The sequence below is a fragment of the Camellia sinensis genome, chromosome 11 (genome assembly GCF_055761805.1).
Source record: "Camellia sinensis isolate YWXY chromosome 11, ASM5576180v1, whole genome shotgun sequence".
NCBI classification, from domain to species: domain Eukaryota; kingdom Viridiplantae; phylum Streptophyta; class Magnoliopsida; order Ericales; family Theaceae; genus Camellia; species Camellia sinensis.
The window spans coordinates 175,505,333-175,521,490 of record NC_138971.1 but is presented as its reverse complement, the minus strand read 5'-3'; the positions used below and the strand labels follow the sequence as shown (position 1 = coordinate 175,521,490).

Genomic DNA, 16,158 nt, shown 5'->3' with positions numbered 1-16,158 from the left:
GGGAAAGTAGGATGAACCAAACTATTAGAAAAGAGTTAGAGGTGAATAGTGTCATGTCGCATGCATTATAAGGTACTTAATTGAGGTTAAGAATAATTAAAATGAAATGATAATTTTGAACCTTGTTGATTTGGCAGTGACATTTGTAGTGTGAGACAAAGTCAGATGGATAAAAGTTGGATAAATCAGCATAGGTTACATCCAGAATATATAGAAGGGGTTAAGGAATTTGTTAAACTTGCATGCCAAAATAATCCTCTATCAATTAAAGTCACATGTCCATGTAAACGGTGTCGGAATGTCAAACTAGTAAAGAAAGACCTTTAGGGGGAACATTTAATGGTCAATGGGTTTCTTCCAAGCTACACCATATGGATTTTTCACGAGGAAGATTTATCGGCGTCTGTGCCATTGAATGAGAATGTCAGTGATTCGAATGATAACGATGAAGTCAATGAAATGATATATGAGGGGTTCGGACTTCCTCCACCAAGCTTGGTTCATCTTGCTAGTAATGAGACAGGAAGTTCTAATATCGAACTAGGCCCGGATAAGAAAACTGAAAGATTTTTCAATTTATTGAAGGAGGCCGAAAGAGAGTTGTATCCAGAGTGTCATAAGTTTTCAACGCTCTCATTTGTTGTTCAATTATTGCATATCAAGTGCCTTAGTGGATGGAGCGACAAGTCTTTCACGATGTTGCTTAAACTTTTGAAGGATGCATTCCCAAAAGGTGAAACTTTGCCAAAGTTGTTCTATGCAACGAGGGCACTCCTTAGGGAATTGGGCCTCGATTATCACAAGGTACATGTATGCCCAAGAGATTGCTCACTGTATTGGAAGGAGACAGCTAGTAGGGATGATTGCATAGTGTGTCAGACGCCTAGATACAAACAGTTTGAGGGTGAGAAGAATGATTATAAAAAGAAGCAACAAAGAATTCCCCAAAAGATTGTGAGATACTTTCCTTTGATTCCAAGGCTTCAAAGATTGTTCATGTCATCCAAAACTGCTTCATTAATGAGATGGCATGCAGAGGGCCGAATTGATGACGGCAAAATGAGACATCCTGCTAACTCTCCTGTCTGGAAAAATTTTGATACTTTGCATCCCAAGTTTGCGAGTGAGCCTCGCAACGTCAGACTAGGTTTAGCAGCGGATGGATTTAATCCATTCAAGGCAATGAATGTTGCTCACAGCAGTAGGCCAGTTATTGTGATGCCTTATAATTTGCCACCGTGGTTGTGCATGAAACAACCTCATATGATGATGATATTGCTCATTGATGGTCCTTCTTCACCTGGCAATAACATTGATGTCTACTTGCGCTTGTTAGTGGATGAACTGAATGAATTGTGGGAAAATAGTGTTCAGACGTACGATGCAGAAACTAATCAAATGTTCCAATTGCACACGGTCTTATTGTGGACAATAAATGATTTTCCTCCATATGCAAATTTGTTTGGATGGAGCACGAAAGGTGCTTTAGCTTGTCCTTGTTGTAACATACATACTCGACATCGGTATTTGAAGAATGGAAGGAAAATTTGTTACATGGGGCATCGCCGCTGGTTGAATGCGAGTCACAAATTTTGAAAAGATGATGTGTCTTTTGATGGAACTTTTGAATTTGAACCATGTCCAACTCGGTTATCGAGGGCTAATGTGTTACGATAGCTAGGGCCTAAGCATCAACCAACTAACAGACAAAAAAGAACTAGGAAAGGAAAGGAAAAAGAGGACAACGAGGAGGATCATAATTAGAGGAAGAGGAGTATTTTCTTTGAGCTTCCATATTGGGAGCATAATTTGATTCACCACAATCTTGATGTAATGCACATTGAGAAGAATATGTGTGATAATGTATTGTGGACAATATTAAATGTTGATGAGAAAGGAAATGATAATTTAAATGCTCGTCGAGACTTGCAAGATATGGGAATTCGAAAGGCATTACATCCTAAAAAAGGGGTTGGGAAGAGGTATTATTTGCCGCCTACATGTTTCGCTATGAACAATAGAGAGAGAGGTTTGTTTTGTACACTCTTGAAGAATATCAAAGTTCCAGATGGGTATGCATCCAATATTTCTCGTCGTGTTAACCTCAAACAACATCGCATATCTAGACTGAAAAGTCATGACAACCATATATTGATGCAACAAATACTTCCAATAGCAGTGAGAAATTTGTTACCAAAGAAAGTTGTTGAACCATTGATTGAGTTAAGCAATTTCTTCAGGCAGTTGTGCTCCAAAACTCTAGAGCCAGATGGGTTAGATCATCTTCAATCCCAAATTGCTCTTACACTTTGCCATCTTGAGAGAATTTTTCCTCCATCATTTTTCGATGTAATAGAGCACTTGCTTATTCACCTAGCAGAGGAGGCCAAGATTGCCGGTCCAGTGAAATATCGCTAGATGTACTTTATAGAAAGGTGTGCAATTCTACTCCAATTTACAGTTGTATTCATTTGTTTGTTTATAATTGAAAGTCGTGTGCATTTGTTTGTTCATAGGTATCTTATGACACTTAAGTCATATATGCGTAATCGAAGTCATCCAGAAGGTTCAATTGCAGAAGGATACTTAGTTGAAGAGTGTATGACCTTTTGCTCAAGGTACTTGGATGATGTCGAGTCAAAATTGAATCGACCAATATGGAATTACGATGTTAGCGTGTGACGCCCCAAATTTTTGGAACATCAAGGGAAATTAAATAAACAAAATGACTTAATAAACCAAAAAGTTGATATCTTAATAGGGTAATCCAACTCTCGTACATAACCAAATGTCCAAATAACAATAGATAAAAACTTAAAATTTTCCAAATACAACATCAAATGAAATTATAAAGTCCTTAATAGCTATTATATAAAATAATATAATTTATTCGGCTCTACTCGGGGTTTCTGGTCAACCAAGGCTCTACGTTAGCGTCGACTCCATTTCAGCTTCAATTATTTTCTCGCCAAGACCTGGCATAAAACGCCAGGGCAACAAAAATATATGCCATGAGTTTTGCAACACAGTAAGAAAACATAACCAACCTACCATTCTTTTTAAGAGAAAAATAATAATATTCTAAACATGAGATAACAATATAATTATACACAGAAATTACAACCATTAGAATAATTTTAATAATTTTAATAAATTAGGTGACACTCAAAATCTCACCAACGAGAATTAACTTTCCAACCACTAAGCATGACAACGGTTAATTTGAAACCCTCCCTTGGTCAAATATTTAAGTGTTACCAACCGTAACTACCAGGGATGCCCACGTCCGGAGTTATATACCCAAGTAGTGGCATCCGTGGTCTGCCCCAAGGAAACGGTTTGCCAGGGGTAAGTAACCTCCCTGTGTGCCACCTGCACATCCACCCTTATTCCAAAACCGAATACCGAAAAGGGTTCAAATAAGTCCCGTGCCATCTTAGAGTTTCGCAACACAATTTACGTAAGAATTCTCAAAACCAGGGCTCACCCTGAACAACCTGTGTTAACCGTCAACCCTTAATTCCGTACAGTCTTTAAACCAAGACTCACCCCAAACAACTGGTATTAACCGTCAATTGTTAACTTTGTATATGCCGTTAATCATTTCAGTTAATTTTGATATTACTCACAAATAATTCCAATTTTCAATCACAATTGATGTTATACCAACTCATTAAAATTCCCAACATAAAATATTACACATGTCACACAATAATAAATAAATGTACAACATTTAAATAAACAATTTATTTAAACCATGGTATGAAATAATAATTTAGATACAGAGAAAATAAACTAGAGTCACACACGTGCATGGATTTTTAATTTACAAGATTAGACTACCACAATATTAAATAAACCACAATACACCCATACTTGGATTACTAATTTGCTATATTTGATGAATTGGACCAACACAATAACTGATTTTTGTCCGAATAAATAATTGGAGTCATGATCTTAAGCCTGTCTAGAAATTTTCAGGTTATACCTTAGATAATAAAAATTATAAATAAATTATTTATACCGTTCTAAAATTCGTGAAAATGTACAGAATATTCAATAAATATGTTTGGGTCATTTTTCAGAAATAAATTCCCAAAAATAAGTTATAAATAATTCTGTAAAATTCCCAGAAATTTTATGACACAGATTTATCACATTTCCTTAAATTAATTCCATACTTAAATTTTATAAATAAATTCCATGATCTAAAAATTTATTATGAAACTAGACTTCTCAAATTTCATTTTTTGCTTAGAAATTATCAGATTTGGTTTAATATAAATTTTTTTAATGATTTTTCAAACACATAATAAAATCTGTCTATTGCTTCAGATTTGGTTAAAAATCTGTATAAATTTGTACAAAACTCAATAATTGTTGAAAAATTTTGTGAATGAACTAGACATCATTATCAACAACTTTGTAGAAGAAATCATCTTCAAATTTTGAGTATAAAATTGTCTAAAAATTAGTACAACTTTCTGGCAGATTTAAAGGGCCAAATAACATCTTCAATAATCTTCTTAATGGCATAAACTACACATGCAAGTCCAAATTTGATGTACCATCATAATTTTCATACAATTATAAATAAAATTCTATCTACAAGTTTAGACATTTTATCATATGTATATAATTGAAAATTTCAAATATATAAAAAAATGAGAGGGTTGAGAGGGTTTTCTTACTATGTTAGGTTGCTAGCGATTTATCGTCCGAATTTGATTTATAATTCTGATCGTAAGATATGACCGTCTTGGCTCCATGATCGTCTTGCTGAAATTTCACATTAATCGGACACGATCTCACCGTTGATCTTTCATTGGATTCTCTTAGAACCTTTAGTTGTTGATCATCATCTTAGACTTAGAATTTGAAAGATCTAACCCCAAAAATGGATTCTACACGTCGAAAAACCTAAGGGTGGTCATCCCCAAAGTCATAGGACCACTCAATTAACCTAAATGTACTAGGATACACCGTAGCACCATGGGCCGAGAAACACTGGATGAAATTTAGTTCATCTTCTCCAACAGCCCCAGCATGCACGACAGAGAGACCCAGAATTTTAGTTTCAATGTCACCAGTTCAAATGCTTGTATCTTCTTCATCGTAACTCCGTTTTATCTTATTTTTCTGTCATTGGATTCACCTCACGGCCTAGTTTTTGGTTCACTACTCACATGCCTCGTTCCGTCTCTTTTTGCATGCCGTCGGATCTCCAAAACTTGACGAAAAAATAAGATTATTTTCCTACTGTCTCGGACATTTTTTCGAACCATCTTTCGGATCCCATAACTTTCTTAATTCTTAACGGTTTTACTTCATTCTTTCGCCAATCTCTTCAACTTACTTCGTACTTCATCTTACATGGCCTATTTTTCTCACTTCTTCTCGGAATGGATGGTTTTGGCATGCCGAAAGTAAGCCGAAAACCAACTTTTGAACTTCAAAATAAACTTCTCTAACTTCGCTTCTTTCTCCTCCATCTTCCTTCTTCTTCTCTTTCTTCACCTACAACACTTTGTGAATGGTGGTTCTAGATGATAATGGAAATAGGTGATGGTGGTGGTGGTGGCGGTCCGACGGTGCGCCAATGGTGGTGAAGTTTGCGGGTTGGTTGTTCGGATGGTGATCGTATGGGTTGAGGCCATGGCTATGGAGGTCGGGGGGGAAGGAGGAAAAAAAACATAGATAAGGAAGGAGAAAGAGAGTTTTGAGAATGAGAGGTGGAGGGAGAGGGAGAACCGACGGAGAGGGAGAGAAAGATGAAGCTGGAAGTAAAGGAAAATATGAAGAAATGTGAAGAAAAGTTTGGTTCAATTTATGGGGAAAAAAATGAGGAAGAGTAAAAGAAGATAAAAGAAAATGAAAAGAATTTTTTTTTTTTTTTTTAAAGGAACGAAAAAGAAGTTGAACACTTGGTGGTATGCCATCAGCATGTCCAACACGTTTTTTTTTTTTTTTTTTTTTACATACATAAGATGATTACACGTTGAAGGTGGAAAGTGAGAAAACTTGGGGAGCAAACCCATGGTTTTTTATTGGGTTTTAGTACAGAAAATATTAGGTTTCAGTGTAATTTGATTACAAAAATAATATAGAGAAAAATATAATAAAAATATCATACGGCTCAGAAATTAATATTGAGTAATAGTATAAAGTCAAAAATATTTTATTTTATTTTGTTTTGAATAAATTTTCAGTATAAAAATATACAGAATATTAAATTCAAAATATTGTGAATAATTATTTAAGAAAATTAAAAATATATATATATATATTATTTTTATTATATAAAAATACGGGGTTTCACATAGCGACAATCCTGGGATATTACTGGGTCATGCTTTAGGAAAAGGAAAAGGGTTTGCGCTTGATAACACATCATGGGTACAAGCTCATTGGTATGTGTTATTTAACATTGCTGCGGTTGTCCCATATCGAGAGTAAGATACAACTTTGTTTCAAAATTTTATTGATACCATTAATAAGTATCTTGCATTTTATAAGTACTTTAAATTTATAAGGAACATCATGATTTTATTAAGCAGTCACATCGTCGTCTCAAAGATTTTGATGTGGATCGCCGTCACAATGATGAGTTTCCCAGATGGTTTAATTCTCATGTAAGTACTAATAACTTACATGTTTCTAATTTTCAATTCTCATGTTTTCAATTTTTAATTCTCTGTTAGTTGATGTTTAATTTTGTTGACTTTTTAAAAATAGGTTGAAGAGCTTCTAGCTATTGAAAATGCTGTGTTGTCAGATGAGATTAAAACTTTGGCATTGGGACCTAGTAAAAAGACCACGAGATTCAGTGGGTATATAATTAATGGTACTAGGTATCATACGAGGAGTCGTGAGTGGAGAAGAAAAACTCAAAATAGTGGGGTTATGGTGAAAGCAAAGACTTGTAGCTATACAAGTACCAGAGACATGAATCCTGTGGAAGGTGAAGTAGCATACTATGGATATGTGACAGATATTATTGAATTGTATTACTCATACGACCGTAGATATGTGCTATTCATGTGCGAATGGATTGACAACAACAAAAGACTGAAGCAGGATGGGTTTGGTTTCACACTTGTTAATTTCAATTATTGTTATATACAAAGAAACAAAATAGCGATGAGCCATTCATCCTAGCATCTCTGGCACAACAAGTTTTCTATGTTAATGATCCCGTTGGAGCTGATTGGGATGTTGTAGTCAAGATAAAACCTAGAGACTTGTATGAGGTGTGTGGAGAACAACCAATTAATGATGGAGAACATCACAATGAAGTGGAAGGATTTGGCGACCAAGAGTTAGATGCAACTTCGTTTGCTTGTGAAGAGGACATAAATTGGGTTAGACAAGGTGAAGTTGGAACAACTATTGATGAAACTATTGGACCTCTTGGGATGTCGACACAGACACAATCTGAAGATGATGAAGAAATGATATGATATTGTAATTTTGTTTCATATTCATTGTTACATTTGTGCTTTTCGCATGGATATTCATGTTAATGAAACCTTTGCTTTTAAAATGCGTCATTTGTTTTCTTTTCAACGTGACTGTCCTTGAGACAACCTTTTATGTCCTTGAGAATGATCATACCTGCTATATTAAGATTGTGTTTAAAATTTAAATTTGTAGAGAAATTTTTTAATATTTTGGAAAGTCTTAATGTAGTAGATTTTTTTGTGCCAAAAATGGTGTTGAACTGGTTAAAATTACAATATCATATTCTGTTAGATATTAAAATTCTGTTGTTTTTGTATTCATTATCGTATCTATTGTACTTTATATTCATTGCTAACCCATAAAATTCTACACGTATGCTTGTGGTCTTCTGTAAACTAGCATGACAGATCGACGATGCTCTAGGCAGAGGCAACATTCAGCCTCTGCAAATTCTGAGAGTTCTTATAGTGGGAGTGCAGATGAGAGTTCTTATAGTGGGAGTTCAGATGAGAGTTCAGAGGAGAGTACACGCATCATACCTGATCCACCCATGTCATGGTATCCTCCAGGTAGCTTGCCTAGTACATCATCGAGTACTGGTTCAACACATGACACTACTTCTGGTATGAATTATTTTATTCAATTGAATTACTCCATTAGATTTCTCTGTTAATGTTCTTTTTTCTTTTGATGTTTTACATTTCTTTTTTTTAAACTAAGTGACACTACTCCATTTGCTCCATGGTTTTGGACTAGAAAACTCTTCTATATGGAAAAAAAATAAAATGCAAAATAGTTCGTTGATTTCAATTACTGATCTTGTTAATTTATAATATAAACTGAGGGAAAATATAATATAAACTGAGGGAAAATAAAATGACAAGAAAATATAATATAAACTGAGGGAAAATAAAAATAAATTAGTTGATTTCAATTACTGATCTTGTTAATTTATTAAGTTTTTAAATCAAGTTCAAATAAGTTCTAACAAAATTTGACTTTGACTTCACTCGTTTACGATCCTAATAGTAGCCAGTGAGTCTAAAGATGCATCTACTCTATGTTGGCCATGAGTTTGCATGAGATGGAATCAAACTGATAATAGCCAGTCACTTAGTTCTCTATATTCTACTCACTCTTTTTTCTTTTCTATTTTCTATTTTTAGAATAGTTCATATGTCAAAAAAGAAACTATAGTAACAATAGACAGAGAAATGCATTATTTGACTCAATTCTTCTTTCTTTGCTATCTTTTTTTAGCCAATAAAATTCAAGTTTGTCAAACAGTGTTCTGCTTCATTTGCAACCTAAATTGGAAACTTCAATACCATGAGACATTGAGAAAGAAAGTGAAAACCATAAAATGTAGTTCAACAAAGAATATTACTTTAGGAATAATATCTTTTGTAACATTAAGCAGTTTGTCAACAACATAATGCTGATAGAGATAGGTTGTCAACAGCATGAAGATGACAAAATCAATAACTCCAGATAAGAACAAGCAGAAAAGGACATCCACAAATGGACTGCAACCAAGATGTAAAGCAGACCTGATTCTAAGTCAGATGCTTCAGAACCAGTCAAATGTTTGAAATTGTCATTTACACTGCCAGCAGATGATACAAAAATCTATGATGCTTGAAACTGTCATGTTGGGCATCGTCGGGGTGATTGTTGTTGCAATGATTTGGGACTAATTCGAGACACATGATCAAAGCAGAGTGAAAACAGAAAACAAAAAAAGGAAAACAGAACAAAAATAGAGTGATTAAATATAGCAGTGAATGTTGAGAAAAGCAGTATATAGAACGCATTAGGAGATCAATATTACTATGAATGTCACCCTCTTGCGATGACAATGAATAATTTATCGATGATGTGATGTTTTGTTGACAATTACATTAATTTCTTTGACAATTTTGTGACTAGAACCCAAGTATCTTATCAATTTTTATCATTATTTCTAGTATCTTCTAACTTGATATTGATATTTGGATGAGTAGGTCATAGTTCGAGAGGCCCAACACTCATGCATGGTAGTGATTGGAACCCAAGTGGTGGCATTTTACATATTGTGCCTAATGAGTTGAACCAAGTGGTTGACGGGTATACACCCTTGGCTTCTCGTTTGGGTGTTTTAGCTCGAGATGGGAACCTTATGCCCCTCACTTATAGAACTTGGAGCCATGTATCGAAGGAAAACAAAGAGAGAATTTGGAGAGAAGTAAAGGTAAAAGAATTATTTCATTTTACATATCAATTTTAATCTTAATTTGTTATTATTTATTTTATTTGTTTCATATTTTGTAGTTGATCAATTTTAAGCTTTGATTTTTTGGAAAGCTTACCTGCTTGGCCTTGCAGAGATCAAATTATGAACATTATTTTAAAGCTGTTGCAGTGAAGATGACTGCTTTGAAATCACACGTCTTCTTTAAAATATGTGGAAATTTGTTTTTTAAAGCAAGATCTGTGGTTGAGAGTTCATGGGCAGGTTTTTTTAGAATTCATCATTGGTGCCAGAACTAATAAATATATTCACCATTTGGGATGAGAATGAGTTGGGTTTTTTTTGTTGAAATCACTTTTAATGATATTGAAGTTATCATTTAGGGTGATATACGTGCATTATTTGTGTGTTTGTGCACAAGCATTAAAATACTGCATAGGAGCCCAGCAACTTACTCAGAATCAACATGGATGTTGGTGTTATTAAAATCAAATCATGAATTAATGATGAATTTTGGTGAGGTTCTATGCGAGGGAAAAGAACCCAAGTCAAACACAATTTCCATAACTTTACCAAAGTGTCACATGAAAACAGGGTCTGCATCATACAATCACATAATCTCTGTAAAATTCACATTATCTTTTATCATGCAAATATATAGGAAACTTGTAGCTCTCATCATCTTTTGCTTCTTAAATTCTAGTTAGAGTGTGCATTTATCTTTTACCTTAGAAACTTAGGCATAAGAATTGAAACAGACAAATTGGTTTGTTGCAGTATATAAAATAGGATCATTGTAGGACATGGTTTCACTTTAAGTTTTCCACTTGTTGAATGACTAAAATTTTCAAATACATGATTAACTATTCTATGAGCCCTAAACATGGTAGATATATTTAGAGGGATAAAAGCTTTGTTTGGTGATGTAGTAGATGGTTACAAAAAGGATAAAAGAATTGTTTATTTTTTATTGAACCATTCTTTATAAGTGCATACCTAAGCATGTTGATTCGATTACAGGGTTTGGCTAAATGATGAAAGAAATTTAGTCTCGTTGCTCATATTATATGTGGATCAGTGAATACATGTCTAGGCATATATTTGGGCACATATATAGTCACACAAGTGTAAATAGATTAATATGCATATATAGGCACATATATGAGATGCCTAGGTCTATATATATATAGATTCATATGCATATATAGGCACATATGGAGCCTTATTTTCCTTGGTTGCTTGCCTCCCACAGGATTGAGAAGCTTTATTTTGCTGGCCAGGTTGCTGCTGTGTGTATGTTGTTGTAAAGTGACTTAAAAAAATACTGGTCTGTTAGCTACTGCTGTGGGCTTGCTGCTGTGTGTATGCAATAGTCACAAAGTTGTCAATTATTTGCAGGTCAATACAGATGCCGATGAGTCAATGAAGAAATTTGTTTTGGCATCTGTTAGAAAAAAATGGAGAAAGTGGAAGGCTAGATTAAACAATTGGGGTATACGCCATTCGACAACGATGCTAATAGGTTAACTCATCGACCCGAAAGTGTACATGAGCATCAATGGCGAAGCTTAGTCCATTATTGGGGCACTCGGAAAGCACAGGTATCATTTAAATTGTTTATTGAACTCTATCATAATCTCATAAGATGAGTTTGTTAATTAATAAATTATCTTGTGTTTGTGTTCATATGTAACAAAAAAAAAGTACAAAAAATAAAGAAATTCGGAAGAAGAAGACATTAAATCACATAACTGGCAAAAAACCATTCTCAGTTGTTCGAGTAGAGGTATATAGTTTCTTTATATTTCAAATTGAAATTGTATATTTTGATTTTGTTACTTAATTGTAAGTGTAATTGTAGGAAACTAATAAGAAGAATGGAGTTCCTGCAACTCCCTTAGAGGTGTGGATGGCTGGGTACACGAAGGATAACAAACCAAGTAATGATAAAGTTGTTGAGGTCATGGTATGTAACACCATAATTATATACTTTGCATGTATGGAATGTATTAGATACTTGTCTCATATTTGTTTCTTTATTTATTTTTTAAAGAAAGGTTATGAAATTACTGGCGAAAAAGGAGAAACAATAACTGAGATAACCTTCTACCACCATTTGCCTACAAACACCAAACAAGCTTACATGCAGCTCACAGATTATAATTTATAATAATGCATTTTGCAGAACATTGACAGCTATGATTAGTTTGAGAAATCATTTCAAGTGCTCACTCTAGAGACTAAGTGGAGCATTGGCTTCAAGATGTTTATGATATCAACCCAAGTAATTTTGAACTCTTATTGTCAATAAAACATAAATTTGCTACTAACATATATATAAGGTACTCAGTAATTATTTTTGATTAGTGTGCCTGACCTAGAAGGCAGAAACTTCTCAGGAGCCTTTGCACCTAATGAAAGTGTGATCATTCTAGTGTTTCTTCAGAGATTAATTTAATTTTTACCACATAATATGTTACATCAAATTACTCAATTGACTTAAGATATTTCTTTTCCCTTCCAATTTGACTCCAACTTCAATTTAGTCTTGTTCCCTTTGCTATTCTAAGGCCATTATGTAACTTTAACATAGGATCTTTCATTCAATTTTTTCACATGATCGAATTTAGTGAAAGGTTCTTGTTTGATTCCATTTACCTTTTTTTGCTACCAAATCTACAAATCAAGGACTGTATTTTTATGAATTTTGAATTTGAGCATATGAAGTGGAAGTGTCATTGAAACAATTTTGAATCTGGATTGATGATGTTATTGAATTCATATGGCCCAATGGAAGCAGGTTACATTTAACGGCACTAGTTATGAACAATTTTATTGGTGGCTAATTACTAATTAACAATTGTAGACACAAATGAAGGACCTCGGAGGGCAATCCAATGTTACAGATGAAGAAATTATCACACAGGTTCTAGGGCCTGAGCAACCTGGTCATGTTCGAACATATGGATTGGGTCCTTCCTCGACAGATGTCTTTGGAGGCGGATATAGGCAATCACAAGAACAAACTCGTATCATCCAAACGCAAGTCCAAGAGCAACTTAACCAATATAAAGCACAAATAGAGATGCAAATGAAGGAGATGATGGATGCTATGCTTAATCAACAAAAAGTACAAATGGAGATGCAAAGCACAATCCAAGCTCAACAAGCACGAATAGAGCAATTTGAGTCTCAACAGGCCATGGGTGGGCCTGTTGCACCAGCTGCTACACATGTGCATTCACAACAACAATCCCATGCATACACCTCATCGTTTAATTGTCATCGTTCGTCCGAGGAAGTGAGTAATAGTTAATTATGAAATTTTCATATGACATTTTATTCATGTTATTTGTTCTTATCAAATGCAGGTTCACATATCAAAGAAAGAGAGGAAGAAGAAGAAATGACAAACTCAGGTTCATTCTAAACCATTATAGTTGGATTTGCTTCCTCCTTCTCACTTATTTGTTGATTGGCTTCAGATTCAGTCTAGTTAGTTGAGTTCTATGATGTGCATGGTCATAAACATTTTGAGTCTTTGTTGTGTACTTAATGTTATTAAGAAATGCATTAGAAAATGCTAATTTGTGAGGGTCGGGAAATTAAAAGGAGAGATTTAGAATGTGGGAAGTCCGTGGACATTAAATGGATTTTGTTTTTTCTTAGTGATTCTCAACCTTCATTGCTGTTATGCAGGCATTGCTGTATAGGCTATCCGGTGATTATAATCCATTGCATTCAGATCCTAAGTTTGCAGAAATTACAGGGTTAGTGCACCAAATAATTCAAAACTGCATTCTCTTGCCATGTTTTTTTTTATTTTTTTATTTTTTTATTTTTTTTTAACTCTCTATTAGATGTACTGTTATTGACTCCTAGATTCATGGATCAAGCCAACTGCATTTTTGGAGATATTAATTTTACCTGGGACTATGCTTCATTTCCCATTGGCAAGTTTATGCATTTTCAGCCAACAAAATAAATAATCAATGATTATTGATGCATTCTTGGCTGTTTTAACTTCTTTAGATTTGATGACTTGATTTTTTTTTGGTTGTCTTGAGTTTCTAAAACTCAACGTGGACATGGAATCCTTTGTTTGAATTGCATCCTATGGAAACAATGTGTTACAGACTCATGGTTGCTTAGATGTCTTAGTTGACAATATGCATGTATATGACACTAGATGTGAAATTTTCACTTGAAATGATGATTCTGGTGAGATTATATTATGCATGTATATGGCATGTATTGAGGATTGGTTTTAAATCTAGCAGTTTGGTTGCATAGAGCAAACATAAAACATGAGATCCCCAAATTATGAATTCAGTTTCCACCACCAGCAGGGAACCCACCCTTCCCCCCCAAAAAAAAGAAAAAAAAGTGGCGTTTTTCGAAAAAATGCCACTAAATGACGATTGTGACGTCACACATTAAATTCGTGCAGGAAATAAAAAAAAGTAAAAAAAAAAGTGGCATTTTTCGAAAAAACGCCATTAAATGACGTCATTGTGACATCACACGTTAATTGGGGACGGAAGGCGAGACGGTCGTCAAAGATTTTGCGGCGTTTTAAGAAACGTCATATAATATTTTTAGCGACGTTTTTCAAACGTTGTGTAGCTATTCCGGCGGCCGTATCAGCGGCGAAAATATTACACGTCGCTATAAGATATTATAGCGTTTTTCAGGATTATCGCGGCATTTCTAAAACGCCGCTAAAAAACGAATTTCTTGTAGTGACATGTTTTCATGGTGTTAGAATGTTGAAGAAAATTATTTGACAACGTTTCATGGCCTGAATATATTTTTAACTTTATTGCTGTTTGGAGGCAACAGCAATGCTGACTTTACCAGGTCACTGTTTATTCCACAGAATGAATTTTCAAGTGATTCAAATTGGCAAAGTTATATTTTTAAGTTACCTTTCAAATGCCGTTGGTTTCATAATTTTTTATTAAGTATTGAGAGAGAAACACCAATTTTTTCAAAATGTGACAGAATCTGTCCAGTTTTCTTATAAAAATTATTTGACCATCTTCGACTAGTTTTTAATCTTCACACCCTTCTGGAAATATGTTCTAAACTAAAAAAATTAGCAAACCGTTCTAACCATTCCTCTTTTCGACACCATTTCAAGCCCGTTTTATTTTTCGAACACAAAACACCTGTGTTGGAGGGTAATGTAACTCACTGTCCTAGAAAACTAGATTTCTTCCAAAAATTATTTCTCCATTTCAAAATCGTTTTCAGCCCTGGTATTCTTCTTTAAATATTTTCCTAACTCGATGAACTAGCACTAGTTAAAATATTATAATGGTTGAACATCGTTTGGTATGGGTTTCATATTTTTTTTTGTCTGACCATACAGTGCTACAAGAAGAAGTGTGTGAATTCTTAAGAAATTTTGTGATGATTTCTAAGACATTCTATCACATTTATTTTGGTTGCCATATATGATTGTGTTGTGCTATATAAACATTAGGTCACTGTGGTTCTCAAACTAAAACTCGCACATGCATGAAAATGTGAATTCAACGAAGTAAAGAAACACGAAACTGAACTGATGATACATTAAAAATTTAAAAGTGATGGGGTGAGCCCGATTTAGAAGCTTGTGCCAGTGAGTTGCGAACCCTAACATGGCACGGGAAGGTATTTTGGCTCTTATCTGTGTAAGCGATGTAAGGTTGGTGGTGCGGGTGTCACAACATAGACCGTTCCCTTGGGGCAGACCGTGATGTCACGACTCGGGTACGTAACCCTGGTGCATAGGCATCATTGGTAGTTACAGTAAGTAACATTTTAATATTTGACCAAGGGGGAGTCAGAATTGCCCGTGGCCATTGCTTAGCAGTTGAGTAGAAATAGTGCTCCGCGGGGAGTTACTTAAATTTATCTGATAAACTAAATCCATGAGAATTTAAAAAGAAAAGTGTGCATTTTCCTTATGATGAATTACTATTTCCGTTTGCCATTTTTTTTTATTAATTTATTTATCTATTGTTATTATTTTAACTGTTTGCATTCATGTTATGCTTATTAAATGCTACCTGTTATTCTATTACTATGCATTATTCATTAATTGTGAGTATTATTATCGGGGTGGGTATTTTCGGGTTGTAGTATATTATTGAGCTCGTCACTCATTGGCATTCTCGTTGCCCTGGCATTTTATGCCAGGTACCGAAGAAAATGAAGGAAACACCGAGGCCTTGCAAGGCGACATTCAGCCTTAGTTAGCTTGAAGAGTCCCCAAGTTCCACAAACTTTTTTGTAAAATTTCCTAGCTTTTCTCTAGTTTTCTTTTATATATTATTGTGTTATTTTTATTTTATTTTTTTCTACTGAGACTAAGTTTTAAGTATTTTTAGAATTGTAATTTGAAAACTTTCAAATTTTTGGGCTATTAATTAATGTATGTTGGTGATATTGGTGGCAACATTGATTTTAAATTCTAA

General features: G+C 34.3%; 1 protein-coding gene and 1 long non-coding RNA gene across 2 annotated transcripts; one reads left to right on the top strand and one right to left on the bottom strand.

Annotated features, from left to right (window-relative positions):
- Nucleotides 1–339: 339 nt before the first annotated feature.
- LOC145802889 (uncharacterized) lies at nt 340–1,596 on the top strand. Its single transcript, XM_082895697.1, has one exon. It carries the CDS (start codon nt 340–342, stop codon nt 1,594–1,596), a length of 1,257 nt encoding a protein of 418 aa, XP_082751823.1.
- A 1,140-nt stretch (nt 1,597–2,736) lies between these two features.
- On the bottom strand, nt 2,737–5,764 carry LOC145803359 (uncharacterized). The gene is made up of 2 exons (XR_014345463.1): nt 4,695–5,764; nt 2,737–2,975 (listed from the first exon to the last, which is right to left on the bottom strand). It is a non-coding gene; the product is annotated as an uncharacterized LOC145803359 (long non-coding RNA).
- Nucleotides 5,765–16,158: the final 10,394 nt, after the last annotated feature.

Coding starts and splice junctions, on each gene's coding strand:
- LOC145802889 (XM_082895697.1), top strand. CDS start 340: ATGGTCAATGGGTTTCTTCCAAGCTACACCATATGGATTTTTCACGAG.